This window comes from Zea mays, chromosome 1 (genome assembly GCF_902167145.1).
Source record: "Zea mays cultivar B73 chromosome 1, Zm-B73-REFERENCE-NAM-5.0, whole genome shotgun sequence".
In the NCBI taxonomy this organism is placed as follows: domain Eukaryota; kingdom Viridiplantae; phylum Streptophyta; class Magnoliopsida; order Poales; family Poaceae; genus Zea; species Zea mays.
The window spans coordinates 176,091,481-176,118,546 of NC_050096.1; the positions used below are offsets into that span (position 1 = coordinate 176,091,481).

The 27,066-nt window shown below is 43.2% G+C and overlaps 1 protein-coding gene and 1 pseudogene across 1 annotated transcript; one reads left to right on the forward strand and one right to left on the reverse strand.

The window, feature by feature from the left end:
* The window catches only part of LOC103645061 (L-type lectin-domain containing receptor kinase IX.1-like), a 63,504-nt pseudogene that overhangs the window by 18,102 nt on the left and 18,336 nt on the right, over positions 1-27,066 (reverse strand).
* Positions 17,339-18,269, forward strand: LOC103640587 (uncharacterized). Its single transcript, XM_020546531.3, has 3 exons — positions 17,339-17,520; positions 17,596-17,864; positions 17,953-18,269. Exons 1-3 carry the CDS (start codon positions 17,347-17,349, stop codon positions 18,197-18,199), a joined length of 690 nt encoding a protein of 229 aa, XP_020402120.1. The 5' UTR covers positions 17,339-17,346; the 3' UTR covers positions 18,200-18,269.

The following is a 27,066-nucleotide window of genomic DNA, read 5'->3' on the forward strand; positions in this document are numbered from 1 at the left end:
AGGTGTCGGCGCTTGAGTAACATCCGGAGATAATGAAGAAGCAATAAATTTCTGTTTCTTTACAACATGATTGCGAAAAAGAGAGGCAATATCTTCCTGCTTCTTCATATTTTAGTCACTACAAAAACAATTGTAGTGAATCAACAATCAATAAGACAAAAATCAACAACAACAATATATATACACACACATTGTGTATTTGCGTTAGACAAAATTCAACAAAAAAACATATATGTACATTAGTACATTACCTGACTGAAGCAGAACACAGACGCGCAACCGTACGGCACGTCGGCACTACGGCCAGGCGCCCAGGCCGTAGCCCGCAGCCAACAGGCAAGAGGCAATCGGCCACACTACGGCCAATAAGCAAGGCAACTAGGAAAAAGGCAAGACTGCAATGCAACACTGCAAGACAGCAAGTGATGAGGACATCACTTCTATACATACAATGAATGGACCGATAACACAATCTCGTGCACGACAGCTAAATCTCTAGGTACGTTCTACCCTTGTTAATTGTGTTTCAGAGCCTACGCTTGGGGCCATGGATGTTTTGATGATTAGGTAGCTTGGAGAGGACCAGCAAGGACTTGAGAAAGGTCAAGGTGTTGAGGAGGAGCAGCAAGGGCGTCCACAACAGGAAGGAGATCAAGTCCGAGTCGGCTGCGACTCCATCTCGGGTTTCAGGACCAGTCTGCACTAAAATGGACGCTCAAGATGCATCCGGACTCCGATTGTGACGGACTGGATATGGTTGGAAAGATAACGAGATTATCTAACCAACCCAACTGTTTCCACCCAAAAATTCATCCGGAGTCAACGGGAATCATCGAAACAAGTCAGTATTCAGATTCTGTTTTGGTGCTGCGACACCATCTGTTGGGCCGTGTATCGCGTCGGAGCCCATTAGGGGCGAGTCCAGGGGTCACGTACGCCCTAATACTCTATTTATTCAGCAGCCGCCGCCACATTTAGGTTTGGGTTTTGCTTAGATCAATTCTGTCATCGAACAGTATCGCCCGTCATCGGTTTGTGAGACCACATCCCGTAATCAATACAATTTTGATTGTGTTTCTTTCCTGTTCTTGCTTGAGTTCTTGATTGCGCTTGCAGGGATAAGCCTTCGTGGCAAGGTCATTCGTGTGTCACGGGTGATAACCAACGGAGCCGTGGTGTAGTGATTGTGAGGAATTGTTCGCTCGGAGCCTTGGATCATCAACGTCGAGATCTCCACTCAATCAAGTTATCGTATCTCACGGAAGATCGGGCCGCGTCTACTATCAATTGGTATCAGATTTACAGGTTGCCCGTGAGGTATAATTCTACCTTTAGATTAGTTTTGTTTCGTCCCATAGTCCACAAAAAGCCAAAAAATAATATTACGATCAGTTTATTCCGACCTAAAACCATCGCCTTAGCCTTTGCACAATTCAGTTTTAGAGTCCGCGGTTCTGAGTTCGTGTTCTAGTTGAGTTTGGTTGCTGGATTAGATTTGTTTTGGTTCAGTTTGATTGTGTCCATCCGCTTCATCCTACAAAACCGATCCTATCTACAAAACAGACCATATCTCTACAACCGACCCTATCCACAAAACAGATCATATCTCTACAACCAATCCTATCCACAAAACAGATCCTATCTCTACAACCGATCCTAGCCACAAAATAGATCCTATCTCTAAAACCGACCATATCCACAAAACAGATCTTATATCTAAACCGACCATATCCAGAAAACAAATCCTATCTCTAAAACTGACCCTGCGCTCCATAGCCGCCGCTTCGGTTCCTGCCGATTTGTGCCTTCGAAAACCATAACTTGAGGTACCTTCCATAAAACGGGCATAACTTTTCGCTCAGTGCTCCGTTTGAGCTCAAATTTTTACAGCAGATTCCTGACTCCATTCTGGGGTGACCCAAACTTTGGTTCGGTCAAAAAATTCAAAAAAAAAACAGGAAGATAATTAAAAAAATTGTTTAAGTGTTTTCAGGAATTTCAGAGATCCTTTGTGAATTTCTCTAGGCCACAATACAACTCTGTATCAAGTGAAATTTTGTGTGCTTCCATCCTTTGTGTTTTTCGATCAGTGGTAAAAAAATTCAGAATATTTCGAGCTCTTTTGATGGTACTCCTTTTGAAACACGCCTTTGATTTCTACTAGTGCTGAAAAATCTGCCCTATTTACAGAACTGCCATTCCCACTAGATACTTGTACCTCCTTTCTTGTGCTTTAGTCCAACTGTTCTATTACATTTTCTAGGCCAACAACTAGGACGAGTACTTGTAACACTTATTCAGCATTGCTATCTGTTACTGACTTGTGTGCCACATATATATATTTAGTCAGCCTTCCCGTAGCTCCAATTTTCTCTCGAGCAGAACAGGTACTCCTTTGCAATCACACCCACACTCATTGGACAGTCACACCGGTCACCGTTTGCCACATGCAGTGCTGGTAAGAACGTTGTAAGAGCGGGGTAAGACGCTTCATAATTTGTATTCCACCACCTCCACCACCACCCCTGAGAGATAGTTGTAGGGTTCACATTGTTTGTTGTCTTTTTGTCTCTGTTTTGTGCTAACAATGACAGGACCAAAGAATCAAATGGACAAGGACAAGGGGCCTAAACTTAACGACGATGAGTGTGTCTCTCAAATGGAATTGAAGGAGATGATGCGCGCGATGACTGAAGCTTTTAAAAAATACCAGGACTGAAAGTGCATTCATCCCTTTTGTGAGTTTTGGTGATTTGGATAACAACACATTTAAAGGTCTAACGAGTTTGCTAAGTGTTGAACAGGAAATTCAGTATAATGAACATACTTGAATAGTGTATAATGATCAGTGAACAAAGGTTCAACACGAGGTTAAATAACCAATGAGACAATGCAAATGGATATAATATGATCTCTACATTGGTTTGAATATATGGACAAGACCTGAGAAATCACTACATACATATGATCAGAATAGAGGATGAAGTGATTAAGAGGATAGGTCAAGCCAAAGTTAATAAGATATGAGGAATCGTGAATTGGCTTGACCATATTACTATCAGTCCATATATGCTTCTATGAGAATCAAACTAGAGCTTGATTAATCTTAACAGTTATATCTAGAAGACATTCAAGCAAGGTTCACAATATTGAAGAAATGATTCTCTCAATGGATGCTCAAAATGATGTGACTCAAGAATGGCTTGATAGGGTGAAGATAGCAACACTACACCAAAATAAGAAACTTCCGAGAGGCAAATAACTTCCTACGGTTTCTTTTCAAAACCGTAGGAAATTACTAAGTTCCGAGCGGCAACTAGTGCCTCTCGGAAGTTAAGTTAACTTCCGACGGTTGGTCTATCGCCTCTCGGACGGTTAGTTAACTTCCGAGAGGTCATCAGAAGTTAACTTAACTTCCGACGGTTGGTCTATCGCCTCTCGGAAGTTACCTATGCAGGCGTTGACCGATCCGGGTATGCCTTAACTTCCGACGGTTTTGCACTGTGCCTCTCGGAAGTTAGCAATTTTAGGCTAACGGCGCGCGCCCGTCTCTGTCCGTCTCACATTTTGCAGCGCCCGCTCACCGTCTCCGCGCGCCACCGCCGCCGTCTCCGCGCGCCACCGCCGCCTGCTCGCCCGCGTGCGCCACCGCCGCCGCCGCCTGCCGTCTCCGCGCGCCACCGCCGCCTGCTACGCCGTCTCCGCGCGCCACCGCCGCCTGCTCGCCCCCGCGCGCCACCGCCGCCTACTCGCCCGCCTGCTCGCCGGAACGCGCCGCCGCCGCCTGCCGTCTCCGCGCGCCACCGCCGCCTGCTACGCCGTCTCCGCGCGCCACCACCGCCTGCTCGCCGGAATGCGCCGCCGCGCTCGCCCGGCCTACCCTCCGCGCGTTCCGGCGCCTCCACCACCGCCTGCTCGCTCCACCCGCCCGCCTGCTCGCTAAACCGCCGCCCGCTCACCTCGCGCCCGCCGGCGAGCTCCACCGCCGCCCGCTCGCAGTGCGCCCGCCTGCTCGGTCGCGCGCCCGCCTGCTCGGCCGCGCGCTCGCCTGCTCGGCCGACGCCCGCTCGCTCCACCGGCGCCTGCTCGTCCGCCGGCGTGCCCGTCTGCTCGGCCGCCTCCCCACCGCCGGGTGCTTAGCCGCCCCACATCCCGTCGTCTCCGTTCCGCCCCGCCCCGCCCGCTACTCGCCCGGCCCGGCTCCGCCAGTCACCGTCGTCGCTTCAGGTAACTACTTCCGATTATTTATATTATATTTTTTATATTAAATATGCAAACTTCCGAGAGTTAACTGTTTTTAAACCGTAGAAAGTTATGTTAATACGGTTAATTAACTTAATAAGCTAGGTGGTGCATGTAATTGAATTATGTTAGTCTCTTGTTTGTTGTGTGTTAGTAATATTTTTGCAAATTCTGGATAGGCACGAGTCACATGATATATACACATATGACTCGTATTGGTCCGAAAATGTCCCTTTTTGGATAGCCTGTTAATGGATGATAGAGCTATGGATTTATGACGATGACGGGTCCGAACGGGATTTCGGTGACATAACCCTGTTGTTCTCTATTGCACCATTTATGGGCATGTAAATGGAGAACAACGGGGTTATGCTGCTGAAATTTCGTTCGGACTCGTTGCTCGTCATAAATCATTGCTCTATCGGTCACTCATGGGTGGGTTTAGGAACTATCTTTTTCTATAGATGTAGTGACACGATCGATATGTGTTTAGTACCGGAAAAAATTTATGAATCATGTGTTCTACTATTTTAGAATCAAATATGGTGGGCGAGGACCGTCGATGGATGTATGAAGGTTGGCGTATGAATGATCCCTCAACAGATTGGATAAGAAAGACAGAGGATTTTATTGATCGTGCTTTTGCTATATCAAGAACCGGCACGGATGTGCGTTGTCCATGTAGTATGTGTCGGATTTGTAGATGTCAAGACAAGAGAACTCTGTCGGGGCACCTTTGCAAATATGGCTACATGCCTAACTATGAAGTATGGGTGTATCACGGCGAGGACTTTCCCCGTGAAAATTTGCCGGAAGCCAACAACACTGACGACGTGGAGTACGATAGAATGGACGAGATGCTTGAAGATTTAAGGGAGGATCCTGATTTGGTGTTTCCACCAAATCATGAGGAGCCGCCTCCTCCAGAGGTTAAAAAGTTCTTCGACCTCCTTAAGGCTGCAGAAGAGCCATTGCACGAACACACAATAGTTTCAGTCCTCGCTTTCGTGACTCGACTTATGGCTATCAAGTCGAAGTTCGTGTTCTCGAACAATTGTTACAACGAGCTCTTGAACTTAATCAGTGAAGTGTTTCCACCAAATCACAAGATGCCGAAAGACGTGTATCAGTGCAGGAAACTGCTCTCTGGTCTAGGTATGGACTATCAGAAAATCGATGTCTGTCCAGATAATTGTATGCTGTTCTGGAAGGATCATGAGAATGATAGTAAGTGTCTAAAGTGTGGCAAGTCGAGATATGTAGAGGTAAAAAACGATGATGGTGAAATGGTCATATCAACTGTAGCCCAAAAGCAACTTCGTTATATGCCTCTTGCGCCTCGTGTTTGAAAGGGAAATGTGCCCTTGGGCCATTTCTAAGTATTTTGGTGATTGAGTGCCAACACAAGTGCTTAAATGTGAATTCATGCTTATGGATGGACAAAGTGCAAAACAAGAGCAAAGGTATGTTTCTAAGTCTTAGTACATTGGTTTTGTGTACTAATATACTTGTCTAAGTATTAGAAACAGAAAGAAGAAGAAAAGAGAAGAGTTGGCTGTGTACAACCAAAAGGCTGTTTCGGTCTGGGGCACCGGACTGTCCGGTGGTGCACCGGACAGTGTCCGGTGCGCCAGGCTGCCTCGAGCGAAGTAGCCGCTCTCGGGAATTCACCGACGGCGTACGACTATAATTCACCGGACTGTCCGGTGTGCACCGGACTGTCCGGTGAGCCAACGGTCGGCCGGGCCAACGGTCGGCCGCGCGATCTGCGCGGGACACGTGGCCGGGCCAACGGCTAGAAGGGGGCACCGGACTGTCCGGTGTGCACCGGACATGTCCGGTGCGCCAACGGCTCCAAGTCTTCCAACGGTCGGCTTCGCTATTTAAGGAAGGAAATCGGGCACCAGACTGTCCGGTGCACCCGACGACAGAAGGCAAGAAAGGCCTTCCAGATCTGCTCTCAACGGCTCCTAGCTGCCTTGGGGCTATAAAAGGGACCCCTAGGCGCATGGAGGAGTACACCAAGCAACCTTAGAGCATTCTTGATCATCCACACTCAGTCTTTGCGCATTCGTTTGTCATTCTCAGTGATTCGAGCTCCGTTCTAGTGAGAACTTTGAGATAGTCTTTTGAGCTCGATTCTTGGCCGTGTGTGTGCGCATTTTGCTATGGATTTGTGTGTGTTGCTTCCCTCCCTTACTCCGTATTTCTTTGTGAATCTCAAGTGTAAGGGCGAGAGACTCCAAGTTGTGGAGATTCCTCGCAAACGGGATATTGAAAGGAAAAGCAAAACACTGTGGTATTCAAGTTGGTCTTTGGACTGCTTGAGAGGGGTTGATTGCAACCCTCGTCCGTTGGGACGCCACAACGTGGAGTAGGCAAGCATTGGTCTTGGCCGAACCACGGGATAAACCACTGTGTCACCTCTGTGTTTGATCTCTTGTGGTATTGTGTTTTGTTGAGACTCCTCTCTAGCCACTTGGCAATTATTGTGCTAACACTTAACAAGTTTTTGTGGCTATAAGTTTAAGTTTCCCAGGATCACCTATTCACCCCCCCTCTAGGTGCTCTCAATTGGTATCAGAGCCGTTCTCTTCAAAAAAAAGGGACTAACCGCCCGAAGAGATGGATCCTAAAGGCAAGGGGATGGTGATCAACGACAAGGAGAAGGAGTCCTTCGTCAACGAGCCCAATGATGACAAGCCCACCGACTCAGGCTCGGGCCACAAAATAAAAGACGGGAGGAAGAAGAAGACAAGGCGCATCAAGGAAATTGTCTACTACGACAGCGACGAATCTTCCTCCTCCCAAAAGGACGACGACGACTACGATAGACAAAAGACGGTTAACTCAAACTTTTCTTTCGATTATTCGCGCATCCTGCATAGTTCAAATGCTAAATTGCTCCCCATTCCACTTGGCAAGCCCCCTCACTTTGATGGAGAGGATTACGGATTTTGGAGCCACAAAATGCGTACTCACCTGTTTTCTCTTCATCCAAGCATTTGGGAGATTGTGGAAAGTGGAATGAAATTTGATAGCTCAGATAGCCCTGTGTTTATTAATGAACAGATTCATAAAAATGCACAAGCTACTACTGTGTTGCTAGCTTCTTTGTGCAGGGACGAGTATCACAAGGTGAGCGGCTTGGACAATGCCAAGCAGATCTGGGACACCCTCAAGATCTCTCATGAGGGAAACGATGTCACCTTGCTCACCAAAATGGAGTTGGTGGAGGGCGAGCTTGGACGGTTCGCGATGATAAGGGTCGAGGAGCCGACACAAACATACAACCGGCTCAAGACCCTTATCAACAAAATAAGGAGCTACGGGAGCACGCGATGGACGGACCACGACGTCGTTCGCCTAATGCTAAGGTCATTTACCGTTCTTGATCCTCATTTGGTGAACAATATTCGTGAAAATCCCAGGTACACCAAGATGTCGCCCGAAGAAGTTCTTGGGAAATTCGTTAGCGGGCGAATGATGATCAAGGAGGCGAGGTACGTGGACGACGCCTTGAATGGTCCGATCAACGAGCCGCAACCCCTTGCTCTCAAGGCAACACGAAGCAAGGAGGCGCTACCTAGCAAGGTGGCACAGTTTGAGGCGGCCGGACTTAATGATGAAGAGATGGCTCTCATCATCAAAAGATTCAAGACGGTGCTTAAAGGTCGCAAGGGACAACCAAGCAAGACCAAAGCCAAGGGGAAGCGCTCATGCTTCAAATGCGGTAAGCTTGGTCATTTTATTGCTAACTGTCCCGACAATGATAGTGATCAGGATCAAGAGAACAAGAGGGAGAAAAAGAAGCATTACAAGAAGGCCAAGGGCGAGGCACATATCGGAAAGGAGTGGGATTCGGATTGCTCCTCCTCCGACTCCGACAATGAAGGACTCGCCGCCACCGCCTTCAACAAGTCATCTCTCTTCCCCAACGAGCATCACACTTGCCTCATGGCAAGGGAGAAGAAAGTAAGCACTCATGATACTAGTACTTATGCTTCTTCAAGTGAGGATGAGTCTAGTGATGATGATGAGATAGATTACTCATGCTTATTCAAGGGATTAGATAGATCTAAGATTAATAAGATTAATGAGTTGATTGATGCTTTGAATGACAAGAATAGATTACTAGAAAAACAAGAGGATCTTCTTTATGAAGAGCATGACAAATTTGTAGAAGCACAAAAATCTCATGCTTTAGAAGTTAAGAGAAATGAAATGCTTTCTTGTGAATTATCTTCTTGCCATGAGACAATTTCTAGCTTAAAGAGCATAAATGATGATTTAAATGCTAAGCTAGAAAAATCTAGTAAATTAACATCTTGTGTAGAACATGTTGTGATTTGCACTAGGTGTAAAGACTTTAATGTTGATGCTTGTAGTGAACACCTAGAGTGCATTTCTAAATTAAATGATGAAGTAACTAGTCTTAATGCCCAACTTAAGACTAGCAAGAGTAATTTTGATAAGCTAAAATTTGCAAGAGATGCCTACACAATTGGTAGACATCCCTCAATTAAGGATGGTCTTGGCTACAAGAGGGAAGCCAAGAACTTAACAAGCCATAAGGCTCCCATCTCCGCCAAGGAGAAAGGGAAGGCTCCTATGGCAAGTAGTGCTAAAAAGAACCATGCCTTTATGTACCATGATAGGAGACAAACTAAAAATGCTTATAGGAGTTATAATGCTTATGATGAGTTTGATTCTCATGCAATGTTTGCTTCTAGTTCTTCCTATGTGTATGATAGAAATGTTGGTAGGAGAAATGTTGTTCATAATATGCCTAGGAGAAATGTTGTTAATGTTCCTAGGAAAGTTAATGAACCTTCTACAATTTATCATGCCTTAAATGCTTCCTTTGCTATTTGTAGAAAGGATAGGAAAATAGTTGCTAGGAAGTTAGGGGCAAAATGCAAGGGAGACAAAACTTGCATTTGGGTCCCTAAGGATATTTGTGCTAACCTTGTAGGACCCAACATGAGTTGGGTACCTAAGACCCAAGCCTAAATTTTCCTTGCAGGTTTATGCATCCGGGGGTTCAAGCTGGATTATCGACAGCGGATGCACAAACCATATGACGGGGGAGAAGAAGATGTTCACCTCCTACGTCAAGAATAAGGATTCCCAAGATTCAATAATATTCGGTGATGGGAATCAAGGCAAGGTAAAAGGGTTAGGTAAAATTGCAATATCTAATGAGCACTCTATCTCTAATGTGTTTTTAGTTGAGTCTCTTGGTTATAATTTGCTATCTGTTAGTCAATTATGCAATATGGGATATAATTGTCTTTTTACAAATGTAGATGTGTCTGTCTTTAGAAGAAGTGATGGTTCACTAGCATTTAAGGGTGTATTAGACGGCAAACTTTATTTAGTTGATTTTGCAAAAGAGGAGGCCGGTCTAGATGCATGCTTAATTGCTAAGACTGGCATGGGCTGGCTGTGGCATCGCCGCTTAGCACATGTGGGGATGAAGAACCTTCACAAGCTTCTAAAGGGAGAACACGTGATAGGTTTGACTAATGTGCATTTCGAAAAAGATAGACCTTGTGCAGCTTGTCAAGCAGGTAAACAAGTGGGAGGAGCGCATCACAGCAAGAATGTGATGACCACTTCAAGACCCCTGGAGTTACTACATATGGACCTCTTCGGACCCGTCGCCTATCTAAGCATAGGAGGAAGTAAGTATGGTCTAGTTATTGTTGATGACTTTTCCCGGTTCACTTGGGTGTTCTTTTTGCAGGATAAGTCTGAAACCCAAGGGACCCTCAAGCGCTTCCTAAGGAGAGCTCAAAATGAGTTTGAGCTCAAAGTGAAGAAGATCAGGAGCGACAACGGGTCCGAGTTCAAGAACCTTCAAGTGGAGGAGTTTCTTGAGGAGGAGGGGATCAAGCACGAGTTCTCCGCTCCCTACACACCACAGCAAAATGGTGTGGTAGAGAGGAAGAACAGGACACTCATTGATATGGCGAGGACGATGCTTGGAGAGTTCAAGACCCCCGAGTGCTTTTGGTCGGAAGCCGTGAACACGGCTTGTCACGCCATCAACAGGGTCTACCTTCACCGCCTCCTCAAGAAGACGTCGTATGAGCTTCTAACCGGTAACAAACCCAATGTATCTTACTTTCGTGTATTTGGGAGCAAATGCTACATTCTAGTGAAGAAGGGTAGAAATTCTAAGTTTGCTCCCAAAGCTGTAGAAGGGTTTTTGTTAGGTTATGACTCAAATACAAAGGCGTATAGAGTCTTCAACAAATCATCGGGTTTGGTTGAAGTCTCTAGCGACGTTGTATTTGATGAGACTAATGGCTCTCCAAGAGAGCAAGTTGTTGATTGTGATGATGTAGATGAAGAAGATGTTCCGTCGGCCGCTATACGAACCATGGCGATTGGAGAAGTGCGGCCACAGGAACAAGATGAACGAGATCAACCTTCTTCCTCAACAACGGTGCATCCCCCAACTCAAGACGATGAACAGGTTCATCAACAGGAGGCGTGTGATCAAGGGGGAGCACAAGATGATCATGTGATGGAGGAAGAAGCGCATCCGGCACCTCCAACCCAAGTTCGAGCGATGATTCAAAGGAATCATCCCGTCGATCAAATTCTGGGTGATATTAGCAAGGGAGTAACAACTCGATCTCGATTAGTTAATTTTTGTGAGCATTACTCCTTTGTCTCTTCTATTGAGCCTTTCAGGGTAGAGGAGGCCTTGCTAGATCCGGACTGGGTGGTGGCCATGCAGGAGGAGCTCAACAATTTCAAGCGTAATGAAGTTTGGACACTGGTGCCTCGTCCCAAGCAAAATGTTGTGGGAACCAAGTGGGTGTTCCGCAACAAACAAGACGAGCACGGGGTGGTGACAAGGAATAAGGCTAGACTTGTGGCAAAAGGTTATGCCCAAGTCGCAGGTTTGGACTTTGAGGAGACTTTTGCTCCTGTGGCTAGGCTAGAATCAATTCGTATCTTGCTAGCATATGCTGCTCACCATTCTTTCAGGTTGTACCAAATGGATGTGAAGAGCGCTTTCCTCAACGGGCCGATCAAAGAGGAGGTATACGTAGAGCAACCCCTTGGCTTCGAGGATGAACGGTACCCCGACCACGTGTGTAAGCTCTCTAAGGCGCTCTATGGACTTAAGCAAGCCCCAAGAGCATGGTATGAATGCCTTAGAGACTTTCTAATTGTTAATGCTTTCAAGGTTGGGAAAGCCGATCCAACTCTCTTTACTAAGACATGTGATGGTGATCTGTTTGTGTGCCAAATTTATGTAGATGACATAATATTTGGTTCTACTAACCAAAAGTCTTGTGAAGAGTTTAGCAGGGTAATGACGCAGAAATTCGAGATGTCGATGATGGGCGAGTTGAACTACTTCCTTGGGTTCCAAGTGAAGCAACTCAAGGACGGCACCTTCATCTCCCAAACGAAGTACACGCAAGATCTGCTAAAGCGGTTTGGGATGAAGGACGCCAAGCCCGCAAAGACGCCGATGGGAACCGACGGACACACCGACCTCAACAAAGGAGGTAAGTCCGTTGATCAAAAAGCATACCGGTCAATGATAGGGTCTTTACTTTATTTATGTGCTAGTAGACCAGATATTATGCTTAGCGTATGCATGTGTGCTAGATTTCAATCCGATCCTAAGGAGTGTCACTTAGTGGCGGTGAAGCGAATTCTAAGATATTTGGTTGCTACGCCTTGCTTCGGGCTCTGGTATCCAAAAGGGTCTACCTTTGACTTGGTTGGATACTCAGATTCCGACTATGCTGGATGTAAGGTCGATAGGAAGAGTACATCGGGAACGTGCCAATTCTTAGGAAGGTCCCTGGTGTCGTGGAAATCTAAGAAACAAACTTCCGTTGCCCTATCCACCGCTGAAGCCGAGTACGTTGCCGCAGGACAGTGCTGCGCGCAACTACTTTGGATGAGGCAAACCCTCCGGGACTTTGGCTACAATCTGAGCAAAGTCCCACTCCTATGTGATAATGAGAGTGCTATCCGCATGGCGGAAAATCCTGTTGAACACAGCCGCACAAAGCACATAGACATCCGGCATCACTTTTTGAGGGACCACCAGCAAAAGGGAGATATCGAAGTGTTTCATGTTAGCACCAAGAACCAGCTAGCCGATATCTTTACCAAGCCTCTAGATGAGAAGACCTTTTGCAGGCTGCGTAGTGAGCTAAATGTCTTAGATTCGCGGAACTTGGATTGAATTGTAGCATACATGTGTTTATGCCTTTAATCATGTTCATTCTGCATTTTGTTGCTTATTGTGGTGCTCAAGTTGTACAAACACTCCCTGGACCTCACAAGTCCGTTGCAAAGTGATGCACAGTTTTAGGGGGAGATGTGTTACAACTTGACCCTTTGAGACTAACCATATGCTTGAGTTTACTTGATTTAGTCTCGAAGGAGAATTGAAAGGGAAAAGGTGGACTTGGACCATGAAAGACTTCCACTGCACTTCGATGAGAGGGTAACTTATTCCAAGTTCATCTCATGAACTCTTATTGCCTTTGTATTCTTATTGAAGATTTTGGTGAGGCAATGGGGTTCAAGGGCCAAGATTGATCCCGTTTTGGTGCTTGATGCCAAAGGGGGAGAAAATAAAGGCCAAAGCGATAAATGGATCAGCTACCACTTGAGAGATTTTGAAAATAGTAGGATAGAGCTTTTGGTTTGTCAAAACTCTTTTGTTGTCTCTCTTGTCAAAAGTTGGCTTCTTGTGGGGAGAAGTATTGATTATGGAAAAAAGGGGGAGTTTTTGAAATCTTTGATCAATCTCTTTTGGAATGACTCTCTTTATGCTTCAACATGTGTGTTTGACTTAGAGATAGAGATTTGAGTTTGATTTGCAAAAACAAACCAAGTGGTGGCAAAGGATGATCCATATATGCTAAAATTGAATCAAAATAAATTCGAGTTTTATTTAAAGTGATATTGCACTTGTTCTAGTTGCTTTATGTTGTGTTGGCATAAATCACCAAAAAGGGGGAGATTGAAAGGGAAATGTGCCCTTGGGCCATTTCTAAGTATTTTGGTGATTGAGTGCCAACACAAGTGCTTAAATGTGAATTCATGCTTATGGATGGACAAAGTGCAAAACAAGAGCAAAGGTATGTTTCTAAGTCTTAGTACATTGGTTTTGTGTACTAATATACTTGTCTAAGTATTAGAAACAGAAAGAAGAAGAAAAGAGAAGAGTTGGCTGTGTACAGCCAAAAGGCTGTTTCGGTCTGGGGCACCGGACTGTCCGGTGGTGCACCGGACAGTGTCCGGTGGTGCACCTGACAGTGTCCGGTGCGCCAGGCTGCCTCGAGCGAAGTAGCCGCTCTTGGGAATTCGCCGACGGCGTACGGCTATAATTCACCGGACTGTCCGGTGTGCACCGGACTGTCCGGTGAGCCAACGGTCGGCCGGGCCAACGGTCGGCCGCGCGATCTATGCGGGACACGTGGCCGGGCCAACGGCTAGAAGGGGGCACCGGACTGTCCGGTGTGCACCGGACTGTCCGGTGTGCACCGGACATGTCCGGTGCGCCAACGGCTCCAAGTCTTCCAACGGTCGGCTTCGCTATTTAAGGAAGGAAATCGGGCACCGGACAGTGTCCGGTGTGCACCGGACTGTCCGGTGCACCCGACGACAGAAGGCAAGAAAGGCCTTCCAGATCTGCTCTCAACGGCTCCTAGCTGCCTTGGGGCTATAAAAGGGACCCCTAGGCGCATGGAGGAGTACACCAAGCAACCTTAGAGCATTCTTGATCATCCACACTCAGTCTTTGCGCATTCGTTTGTCATTCTCAGTGATTCGAGCTCCGTTCTAGTGAGAACTTTGAGATAGTCTTTTGAGCTCGATTCTTGGCCGTGTGTGTGCGCATTTTGCTGTGGATTTGTGTGTGTTGCTTCCCTCCCTTACTCCGTATTTCTTTGTGAATCTCAAGTGTAAGGGCGAGAGACTCCAAGTTGTGGAGATTCCTCGCAAACGGGATATTGAAAGGAAAAGCAAAACACTGTGGTATTCAAGTTGGTCTTTGGACTGCTTGAGAGGGGTTGATTGCAACCCTCGTCCGTTGGGACGCCACAACGTGGAGTAGGCAAGCGTTGGTCTTGGCCGAACCACGGGATAAACCACTGTGTCACCTCTGTGTTTGATCTCTTGTGGTATTATGTTTTGTTGAGACTCCTCTCTAGCCACTTGGCAATTATTGTGCTAACACTTAACAAGTTTTTGTGGCTATAAGTTTAAGTTTCCCAGGATCACCTATTCACCCCCCCTCTAGGTGCTCTCAGTGTTAAGCGTTTGTTTCTTTCGAGGAACACATCTAGGCACATGAGATGGCATAAAGAACGTGAACGAGGGGACACTCATGTGATGACGCACCCGTCTGACAGTGATGCGTGGAAGGCTCTAGATGACTTTGATCCAGAATTTGCTAGTGAAGCGAGAAATATTCGAATTGGGTTGGCGACAGATGGTTTCACACCTTTCAATACGAACGCAACATCATATTCTTGTTGGCCTGTTTTTGTTATTCCATACAACCTTCCACCTCATCTGTGCATGAAATATGATTACATGTTTCTTTCCCTAATTATTCCTGGTCCAGACCATCCTGGGAAAGGGCTGAATGTGATGATGCAACCCTTGATCGATGATCTCAAAAAGTTATGGAAAGGAGTCGAAGCATACGATTGCTACAAAAACGAGAAATTCACACTTCGAGTTGCATATTTGTGGTCCATTCATGATTTCATGGCATACAGTTTATTTGCTGGATGGAGCTGCCATGGAACTCTGACATGTCCAATATGTGGTAAGGATACAGATTGTTTCCGCCTTGAGTTTGGAGGGAAGATCTGTTACTTTGACTGCCACAGATGCTTCTTGCCCCAAAAACACCTGTATAGGTTCGAGGTTAACACCTTTAAGAAGGGCACTATCGTGACAAAGGGACCACCCAGGCGTCTTAGCGGAATAGAGATTGAGGCTATGCTTAATAATTTGAAAGAGAATGAAAGTGGTGATGGATACATAGGTTTTGGAACCGAGCATAACTGGACACATAAATGTGGTTTATGGGAACTACCTTATGTTAAGGCATTGATTCTGATGCATAACATTGACGTCATGCATCAGGAACGTAATGTTGGTGAAAGCATTCTAAGTACCTGCATGAATCTAGGTGACAAAACAAAAGACAATATAAAGGCCAGAAAGGACTTAGCAAAACTTTGTAACCGACCAACCCAGGAACTCGACGAAAATGGAAAAAAGCCACGTGCTCAATTTTGTCTAAAACCTAAACAGAAGAAAGAAGTAATGGAATGGTTGAAAATTTTGAAATTCCCAGATGGTTATGCGGCCGGGTTTAGGAGAGCTGTGAACTTAAAGACAAATAAAATAACTGGATTGAAGAGCCATGATTATCATATAATGATGGAAAGGCTCCTCCCTGTAATGTTCCGAGGGTACTTGAAAGTCAGTATCTGGCAGGCTTTAGCTGAGTTAAGCTACTTTTATAGGCAACTTTGTGCTAAAGAAATAAACAAAGATGTGATGGAGAAGTTGGAGACAGAAATTCCTGTCCTTATATGCAAGTTGGAAAAAATATTCCCCCCAGGATTCTTCAATCCAATGCAACATCTACTTGTCCACCTTCCATATGAAGCTAAGGTTGGTGGTCCTGTGCAATACAGGTGGATGTACCATATTTAAAGGGCATTAAAGAAGCTTAGTTCAATGGTTGGTAACAAAGGAAGAGTTGAAGGGTGTATAGCTGAAGAATTCAAATATAAAGAGGTAGCGGCCTTCACGAGTGTATACTTTGCAGACGAGCACAATATCAATGCCCCTACATTGAGGTATCATGATGACAAAGTAGGGACCCGCAGCAATCTCCAAATTTTTGAGATTGAGGGCAAGACTGTTGGGGCATCCACAGAATATCATCCTGAGCGCGAAGAAAAGTTGGACGCTTTGCTCTATATGTATGAAAATATGGATGAAATGACTCAATATTTCAAGTAAGATGACTCCATATTTCAATTTGTTTACTTGTAGTAATCGTGTTCCGCACCTCATTTGTTTACTTGTTGTAACAGAGAATTCCAATCGCATCTTAATGAGAAATTGTCCTCGAGGCAGTATGAAAACGCGCTTCGAGGAAGACATGGGAAGCCCAATTTCATTAATTGGTTTCGAAATTATGTAAATAACCTAACACTCTTGTTCTACTTTATATATTTTGTTTTAGAAATCTAATTTCACCATCTGATTGGCAGTGTGACAAAATTCCAAATTTAGACGAGGACTTGCTTCAGATGTCTTACGCAATCGTAAAAGTCAGAAGCTACGGTCGTTACGACATTAAGGGGTTTCGTTTTCGTTCGACCAAATTTGAATGTACTCGTCCATTTGCGGCGACAAAAAATACTGGAGTTGTATGCAGGGCAGTCGATGATCGTGGAAGAGAGATGAATTATTATGGAGTTATTAATGACATACTCGAGTACGACTTTGCCGGGAGCAAAAATCTTAAGGTGGTGTTTTTCAAATGTGATTGGTTTGATCCCAATCAAGGGACTGTAGAAAACCAATTTGGCATGGTAGAAGTCAAACATGAGCTCAAAACAAGTGCATGTAGCAAATTTGTTCTTGCTCACCAAGTTGACCAGGTGTACTACATACCATATCCATCTATAAAGCTGGAAGCCACATGGGTAGTGTACAAAGTGAATCCTCGTGAACAGTTACACACCAGGGGTGAATGGTTCGAGGCGGAAGTTGAAGAAATTTACCAAGAAGATGAACTTCCGACCAATTTTAATATAGATACTGAGGTTTTGGCAGAATCATTAGTGGGAGATCCTGAAGATGTAGTAAGCCCCAAAAAACGGAAACGGAAGTCAAAGAAGAAAACATCGAATCGAAGAAAACAATTTGATCCTAATTTTGAATACGACTAAAAAGTAATTATATATTTATTGTTCATTTCAATACATTATGTTCATTTACATTATGTTCATTTCAATACATTATGTTCATTTACATTATGCTCAATTACTAATTTGATTTTGTTTTAATAACAGGATGTCTAAAAAGGTCAAGCAGCTCGCTAAGGGACTAGCGCGGAGAGCCTCCATTTTTGGTAGAAAGGAGGACTTAGTGTTCCAGGGCACTAGTTCAAGCTCGAGCAGGCGTAGAGCTTTGTTGGAGCATGTTCCAGAGTTGCAGGGTCAGGCAGTCGGCGTACAGAGGAATGAGGTAACCAATATATTTGTTTTGTAATGTAATATTTGTATGAGTTCGAATAACTAAATTATTAATTTTGATCTATAGGATGAGCCTGAAGATGAGGAAGAGACAGAGGAGTGGAGACAAGTGGAAGATGAGGAAGAGACAGGGTGGGGTGAATGGCCCAATGATGGAGGGTCGGGAGTTGGGGGAGCTAGTGGGTCAAGGGAAGGAGAAGCTGGTGTTTCAGGTGGAGGTTCTGGAAGCGGGGGAGTTGGAGGGTCTTCACGGGTCCGGAAGCCGCGGAAGACTAGTTGGGTCCCCCCTCCTAAAGAACCAGTTAACAAGGTTGAGATAATCCCGAGTGGAGATGGGTAAGAGCATATTTGCTTTGTTCTTATGTCTTACACATTGATGATAAATAATTTTTTTTGAATTTGACAATTGTGCTTGTGTTGTTAGGGCTTGGCTGGATAGTAGTTTCACCGGCAAAGATCGTGTAAGGCAAGTAAATAAAGTGTTGGGCAATATCTGTCGTATGAGATGGCCTGGATTGGTGATTGAGAATGGTATTGAGGTCCCTGTCACAAGATGGGATCAATACGGCCTTGCGGTTAACGCGCAACATGGGAATGCGCAAGGTGCAGTTTGGCACGACTTCTGGGTATGTTTATCTATCTTCTTGCGAAGTTATCAGCTCAATGATTGATTCATATTATGGATTCTTGACTATGTTTCTTTTTCAGAAATATTATAAGTTGCCTGATGGAGATACTCATACCGAGCATGCACACTCCGTGTTCCATAAGAACGCGACAGATGTTGTTGCGGATATGATGTACTATGTTCGAATCCAGGTGATTAATCAAGCTATGTTGAGTAGTGAAGGACGACGAGCAACCAGTAAGAGCGAGGCGTCACAATATGGACTTTCTATGACTGAGCAAGATTTTCTTCAGGTAATCGATGTTTTTGCTTATGTTGGAAAAAATTGATGTTTTTGCATATGATGTACTGTGTTCCTTGTATATGTTACAGTTACTTATAAATGAATTGTGTTTCCATAGCATTCGATTCCATGGATAGCCGCCAATGATGTTGCTTGGCGTGCCTTATGCCGTTATTGGGCTTCAGATAATTTCAAGGCAAAGTCTATACGACAAAGTTCCAATCGTGGAACCGAGTCGTATCACAAGTATGGAGGTGATGATCACTTTCGTTTGGCAAAACGAATGGTAAGTACAGGAAACTAGCAGTGGTGTAGTTTTGTTGATTGTATATGACTTGATGTCATTTCTGATTATAATGTTTGTCAAATGTACGTACAGGAAGCTAGCAGTGGTGTAGTGCCCAGTGATGTTCAAATATACCTGAGGGGGCACAGAGGACCTGATCCTGCAAATCCATATGTGTTGTGTAGCCAAAAGGCAACAGATCGTCTGGTGAGTGTTTTGAAATGCTTGGTAGATTTTGTTCATATGAATTTATGTATGTGCCCAGTGATGTAAGATTGCATTGTTCTTTTGTATGGAGGCTGCATATGCTGAGGCGATGTCTAGTCAGCACGGATCGGACTATGATTGGAGGACCGCACCTATTGATCCTCAGGCTGTGTATGCAAGTGGTGGAAAACCCCATGGAAGGTGTGGACTCTACATACCTTATCTTATTTCATCGGTTTAAGTACAATAGATTATTTTTGAATCTGTCGTGATGTTACTTGTTTGAAGGTACTCGATTTTCGATAACGTCATTGACTCGAGCCAGGTGACGGTTCAGAGGGGAGGTTCGTCGAGGTCTGCTGCTCGTAGCTCCCGTCGCTCTACTCAGGATACTGCAGAAGTTGAGCAACTACGAGAAGAGCTTAGGCAACATCAGGAGCGGCAAAGGGTTCAGGAGGAATACTTGAGGCAGCATGCTGCTCAACAAGAATACTATGCTACTCAGTTTCAACAACAGCAAGCACTGATACAAGTAAGTTCAAAAAGATCATTCATTTTAAGTTATGTATTGATTTAAAACACTGACATTAATGTGTTCGGAAATTTGGTAGCAACTAGCACAAGCCCAAGGGATACAATTTCCGATGGCCCCCCACCTCCACCTTCCATACATTTTCCTTGGCCTTCACCTCCACCTCCACCTACCGGACATCAGGTATGCAAATTTATCATAATTTACTTGTTACATTACGATGTAACTCCGTGAATGTCATTTGTATAGGTATATGAGACTCCTCCAGCTACCTTGCCGGCGCAGCAACAAGATGATGGGTTAGACTTTGTCAATACGCTCTTCGCGAGTGGAGGTAGCGAGCATCACTCTTCGATATTTCCTGATGTTGATCGACAGTAGTGGGCTTCCATTCGATGTGTTTTGTGAGACTTCAAACTTGTGTCTTGTGAGACTTGTGAATTCTTATGTCGAGGTGGATTTGACTTGTGAGACTTGTGTCTTGTGAATTCTTATGTATGTTAGATGATATATGTGATATGTTGTGTATTGTGGCTGTTATATATATTTGTGGCTGTTATATATATTTGTTATGTATGCAATGTGTTGAATTGCCAAAAACAAAATGTATATTAAGTGCTGGTCATATTAACTTCCGAGAGGCGTGGAAAACTCTCGGAAGTTAATTATTAACTTCCGAGAGGCCGTCGGAAGTTATTCCGCGGACGGAGTTAGTCCGTGCTGGACGGCGTCAGCAATTAACTTCTGAGAGGCGGACGCCCCCTCGGAAGTTAATAATTAACTTCCGAGAGGCGGACGGCCCTCTCGGAAGTTTCTTTAACTTCTGAGAGTCCGTCGGAAGTAAGCCTAACTTCCGACTAATTTGTTCCGACGGACTAACTTCCGACGGTTTCGGCTAACTTCCGACGGTTTGAATAACTTCCGAGAGTTTTGCGCTAACTTCCTACGGTGTAGGCCCTCGGAAGTTAGGTATTTTGGTGTAGTGCAAGGAAAGGGCTTCGAGGAACTAAGCGAAGGTGAAGGCCAAGCGACAGCTTGTGGACCGAGGTACCATGGCTAAGGTGAAGAAGAGAGTACTTGCACTTAGTCGATGAACTAATCAGCTATGAAGAGTTATAACATGTTGATGCATCAGCAAGGTGACTTGAAGCCATGATTTGAACTCATACATGGTGATATGGTACAAGTCACAGGGTTTGATTTATGTTTGCTTCAAAAGGTGAGACAAAGATGTTTGCGATCCTTATGAAGCAACGCCATGGAGAAATCACACATGAGACGCCAATTACTCAAGGAGTTTACTTAATTATATTTTATTTAACTTGAGTATAGGAATCGTCGTACTATAAAGAGGGATCCAAAAAAAGAAGGTTGGTGTTTGCCAAAGCTCAAGCCTCTATATTCAAAAGCTATTTTTGAAAACCAAAAATCTCTTGAACGTTCTATGGTTGACCGCGGTTAGGTTTGAGAAACCTAGAGTGTTCTTGTTGAAAAGCAGCTGAACTTCTTCAACTGCAGCTGAGCTTTTCAGCTGAGCTAAACTTCAGCTGAGTTGAGCTTCTTCAGCTGCAGCTGAGCTGAACTTCAGCTGAGTTGAGCTTTCTCAACTCCAGCTGAACTTCAAGTTCAACCAGGGTCTAGGGCAAGTTCAACCAGGGTCCAGAGAGGTTCAACCGGTGTCCAGAGAAAGTTCAGCCGAGGTATTTTCCCCAGACCTCACTGGTCAAAACCGGTTGAACCGGTCCTAGGGGAGGTTCAACCGGTGTCAAGGTCACCTGACCGGTCTGACCTCCTGACTGGCAGACTGACTGCCAGTCTGACCCTCAGGCGGTTGAACCGGCCCTAGGGCCGGTTCAACCGGTGTCAGGACCTGTTTTTACAGTCTGACCTGCAGTCTGCCAGTCTGACTAGCAGACTATCTGTCAGCCTGCCCCAGGCGGTTGAACCGGTCTTAGGGGCGGTTCAACCGGTCTTGGTCAACTTGACCAGTCTGCAGGTCAGTCTGCCAGTCAGTCTGACAGTCAGACTGGCAGACAGTCTGCCTGACCTGCCAGGGGCGGTTCAACCGGTCTCAATCAGAAAAATCTGCCCAACGGCTAGTTTTGAGCTCCACCTATATATACTCACTCCTACCTCTCTCCCCACACATAAGAGCATGACCCAAACTCCATTTCTAACTTGAAGAACACCTCCCACTCTCTCTCACACATCTCTTGCCTCTCCCATTTCAAATCTTTGGAGAGAAATCTTTGAGTGAGTTTGAGAGCTGCGGTTTTTGTGCTTCATCTCCACATCTCTCTTGCTTTTCTTCATTCGAGCTTTGGTACTACATCGAGTTCTTTGTGGATTCATTACTCTTGGAGCTTCTAGCTCCTAGACGACTAGGTGTCTCTTGTGAGTCTCCAAATCTTGTGGAAGACCACAAGAAAGTTTGTATTACCCGCTCGTTTGAGCAAAGATTAGTGTGTGAGCTTGACCTTTGTGGTCGGCAAAGGGAGGATTAGGGTTGAAAGAGACCCGGCTCTTTGTGGGCGCCTCAACGAGGAAGTAGGGCACCTTGGTGGTGTGACCGAACCTCGGGATAAATCTTGTGTCTCTTGTGTTCTTGCTCATTGTGTTTGTTTGTGTTCTTCATTCTCTCACCATTCTGTGGAAGATTTGTTTATATCTGTTTGGTGTGTGGATTTTGAGAAGTGCCCTTCTCAGATCTACTACTTTGAACCATGTGGATCATTTAGAACATCTCATTTCCAAAGTTAACTGGGTGAATTTCGAGATCAATTCAATTTTACCCAGTTTGCTTCTAGTTTTTGTTGAAAAAGTTTTAACTTGCCAATTCACCCCCCCTCTAGGCAACTTTCAATTGGTATCAGAGCCTAATCCTCGTTCTAACGCTTAACCGCGTGAGGAAAAGATCATGTCGGGGGGACTAAGAAACGAAAGTGCTTCTAAGCTTGAAAAAGTTGAGATTGTCTCGACTTCATCTTTTGGTGCAGATGTTGATCCTAGGGCAATAGATCTTGCCATGAGAATCGTCGAAAAGATGTTCCTCAAAATGAAGGAAGATGAGGCGAAGAACAAAATTGAAGAAGAAAATGATCGATGGAGACCAAACGACAAATCCACCTCTTCACAAGGTTCGTCTTTCAAATCCACTTCTCATATGTGCTTTATTGCTAATGGGAGTGACAGTGAAAGCGAAAGTGAGGATGAGGAGGAGCAAGAAAGTGATAGTGAAGATGAGGATGATCTTCAACAATTCTTCGCTCAGCTAAGCAAGAAACATCGGATGAGCTTGCTCAAACTCATGAAAAGAGCGGAAGAACAAAAAGAAATGCTTCATAAGCAAGAAGACTTCCTCATCAGAAAAATTGAAGACTTAGAGAAGTTGACCAAAGAGCATGAGAAGCTAAAGTGCTCTCATGATGATTTGGTCCAAAGGTATGAAGACATTTCAATTGAGAAAATTAAAGTTGTTAATCATTCATCATATATTGCTCAATTAGAAAATAAAAATGCTATGTTCAAGAACACGATAGAAAGGCTAAATATTGAAAATCTAGCTTTGCAAGAAAAACATGATATGCTTGTGTGCTCTCATAATAAATTTATGGATTCACATATCATGTTAGAAATGGCTCATGAGGTTGTGTTAACTAATTTGAAATCATACCAACCTCACTTATGCACATGTACTCAAACAGAAACTATATTATCATGTGCTAACAAATGTTGCTCTCAAGAAGGCCAATCTTCCATTGAGCTAAAACTTTCAGGAACAAGTAATGTTTCCTATGCAAAAGAAAACAATGAGCTCAAGGAAGAAAATGAGAGGCTAAAAAGGAGCTTGATTCAATTGAAGGGAAAGTGTCATGCTCAACCTTCTCAAGATAACCGTGATAATATGGTGAAAAAGCTTGAGAAGGGGACAATAGTAGCATGCACAAAACCCCTTCAAAAGAATATCAAGCTTTCCAAGAAGGACATGAGCAAACATCAAGAGAAGAAAGCCAAAGCTCATGTCAAGTGCCTCAACCACGCCTCCACATGCTCCACACAAGGTAACAAACAAGTCACTCTTCCAAATAAGAGAAGATGCGCTAGAAAGTGTTATCAATGTCATGAGAAGGGACATGAGATTAAGTCTTGTCCCTACACAAAGGATAGTGGCTTAACTTTAGAAAGAAAGAGGCTCACTAACCATGTAGCAAACATGAAGCAAGGCAAGAAGGAGTCTTGCAAAATTAAAAATCAGATTTGCTACACTTGCCGAAGAAAGGGACACCTATGCAAGGATTGTCCCATGAGTGAGTATCCTAAGCCTATCATGTCAATTCATTCATATTCTCTTAGGAGACCCAAAAATGAGACTTGTGCTAGAAAGGTGATGAGTTCACCACATTCTAGGACTAAGGCTATTTGGGTGCCTAAGTCCTTATTGGCTAACCTTGATGGACCCATCATGAGATGGGTACCAAAATATACTTAATAAGATTTTGCAGGTACCTAGAGATGATATGAAGCTTTGGGGTGCTTGAGCAATTTAACTCAATCTTTATCTCAAGCTATCAATCTTACATTGTCTATCCTTTAAGATTGACCCAAAGATGAATTTAGTTGTTATATCACTAACTTCATATTCATCTCTAGCAAGAACTTGTGTTGTAGGGAATAAGGATTAACCTTTGTCAAGCAAAAGGCCTACAACTAAGGGATATCCAAAGGATGGTAAAAATTAAATCTTAGGTGCACATTGCTTTTAATTATTATATTCCTTTGTGTCTTTTGTAGCCACATAGGAAAAATGAAGCACATGAGAATGAACTTAAAATATTTTACCTTGCTTTGGAAAGAATCCAATTATATGGTAGATTGCATATTTGTTATTCTTATATGTGGCAATCTACATACTTTAATTGATGATAATTAATTCGTGGCATATTTCAAATGAATTATCGTATTATTGCCATGACCTAGACATAAAGAGGATTATCCCATGTTCTTAAATGAATAGAGTGCTAAGTAAGAAATTCAAATTCTTAAAGCACTTATCAAAAGGGGAATTCTCTATATGACTAGAGTTGTGAGACTAATGTTTCTATCTAAGTGTTTATGTAGTCTCACAACATGAGAATGTGTTTCTCAAATGGAGTGTGCCATTCAACATTCAAAGAAGATCGAACCAATACTATGTGATGTATTCATTCTCGTTTAAATTGGTTTTGAGTCTTCTACATTAATCACTCACCATGCTATGAATTAAACTTGCCATGTAAACTTAATTAAATAATCATGCTTTGTTCACCTTGTTTAATTTTGGTGTTACGCATGATGCTTGTAAGGGCAATTTAGTTCATATCATGAGGTTTCCTTATTTTAGTAACCTTCTTGTCATGCATATACTAGAGGTTTCTAAATAGGAAACTATTGTTTGTGTTTCTAATGCAATCTCTTCTAAGCCATTTCATGAAAATTCATAAGTAGAGATTGTGCTATTTCATTTGGTAAAATCACAAGCATTAAAGGTTAATCTTCACCTAAAAGAAAGATTAGGAATGCTCAAGGCAAAAGTATGGAACTAGTTGTTTCATTTGGTATGTGACCAATAATAGTTCCTTTCAAGTGGCATTCTTTCAATTGGTAATAATCTATTTTATGGAAAGAAATGTCAATATGAAGGTTAAATTCCTTTTGACTTAAATTTGTAAATTGGTGCATATTATTAATTCACTCATCCATGTGCATTAACTTAAAAAGAATTTAACTTATGCCTTTATGCCTCATAAATGATGATTTGTTTGCAATTCATATCTAAAGATCACCATTCATTAAACACTTCCATGTACTACTAATATCTCTTTTCAAAGTTCTTTTTCAACTAGTATTAAAAGGAAAAGAGATAATAAGCTAAAGAAGGAAGTCTCCACAAATGATGAAAAGAAGAATACTGCGATGACACCACCACAGATAGTAATATCTTTAAAATTGGTATAACAAATGGTACGCTCTACTTGGTGGTAAGTATTCTTAACGATAAGTTAATTCATTGCAAATTTGTCATGCCTTGACCAATATATGTAATGTACTCCTCATGAGACTCTTAACTGAATTGAAAGTGCATGTGGCAAGTCATTCAAATACTTGATGCACATATCTAGTGGGAGAACATTATATATCTTGTGTCGTAGAGAATAAGTTTCCCTTGAGTAAGCTATATTAAGACAATCCAAAATGGTAAATTTCTATCTCATTCATATGGATTGTAATCTTTGTTTTCTAAATAGCTACAATTGATGCAGTTTAAAATTCCCTTATCGTTAAATCTAAAAGTGCATAAGAATCCTTTTTGTTGATATTCATCACATACATATGCACTAACATGGATATGATTTTAAACTGTAAAAGGTACAATTAGTGATCCATACTCTCTAAATTTTGGAAACCCATATTTTGATATCTTAGAAATCTACTTCAATCGATATCCATATGCTTCACACTGGATTGGATCACTAAGTTGTAAATTCCATGCATAACTTGTCCTCATTGGTTAAGATATGATATGAATGCCTGTGTGACTAACCTTGATAAGCTAGGTGCACTCAAGGTCAAGCTAGGTACATTATCAAGAAGACGTTCACCAATTATGATGTATCAATAAAAGTTGAAGCCAAGAATAAGTCCCTAAGAAACAACCATGGACGAAGGGCACTTGGCTACAACCCATCTAAGCATATAACATGATCAACATGGGTTGTTTGAAGAGCAAGTTAAGTGAAATGTAACAAAAGGAGAAAAGGCTCCTATTCTTAAGTCTAGCTCTTATCTGTATTATTACATATTGACTTGAAACCATGTAAGATGGTTGTCAAGTATATGTGGGTACCTACACAATGAGAAAGGCCACAATAACGATTGTGTGGGTACTCAAGGCTCTTCCTACTAATCTCAAAGGACCCAATTCAAATTGGGTACCAAGATATGAAGCTTAAACTTGTTTTGCAGGATCACTCCTTCAATGGATCAAGTTGGGTGCTCGATAAGGAATGTATAAATCATATTTGGAGATAGTAGCAAGGGTAGTAACAACTGAATCTCAAGTGCATATTATTTTCAAATCTTATCTCTTTTGTGACTTGTGTAGCCACTAAGAAAAAAGAAGCACTTGAGGATATACATCAGTTGTTGATTATGAAATAAAGGTCTAATTGGAAGATGAATGAATATTATCTTATGGTGAACAATCCAAAATTATGTGACGTATTCTCTATCTAGTTAATTTGGATTTGATTCTTCTTTATTAGACACTCACCAAAATATGGATTAAGTCATCCCTTTAGACTTCATTGAACAACCATGCATATTATTCATGTCATTCAAAATATATTGTGCATGAGGGCTCAAGAGAAATTTAGTCCATATTATGAGGTTTTTCTGTTTTTAGCAACACGCTTGTCTTTCGCATATAAAGGGTTGCTAAATAAGAAACTAGTGCTTGTGCTACTAATGCCATCTCTTGTGTTGAGTTTATCCATAGAAAATCTATGTTAAGAGATGGTGCTTGTTTTAAATTGGATAAAACACAAGCTTAAGGATACTATTCAA

Coding starts and splice junctions, on each gene's coding strand:
- LOC103640587 (XM_020546531.3), top strand. CDS start 17,347: ATGTCTAAAAAGGTCAAGCAGCTCGCTAAGGGACTAGCGCGGAGAGCC. Junction 17,521..17,595: donor TCGGCGTACAGAGGAATGAG/GTAACCAATATA, acceptor TTTGATCTATAG/GATGAGCCTGAAGATGAGGA. Junction 17,865..17,952: donor ATAATCCCGAGTGGAGATGG/GTAAGAGCATAT, acceptor TTGTGTTGTTAG/GGCTTGGCTGGATAGTAGTT.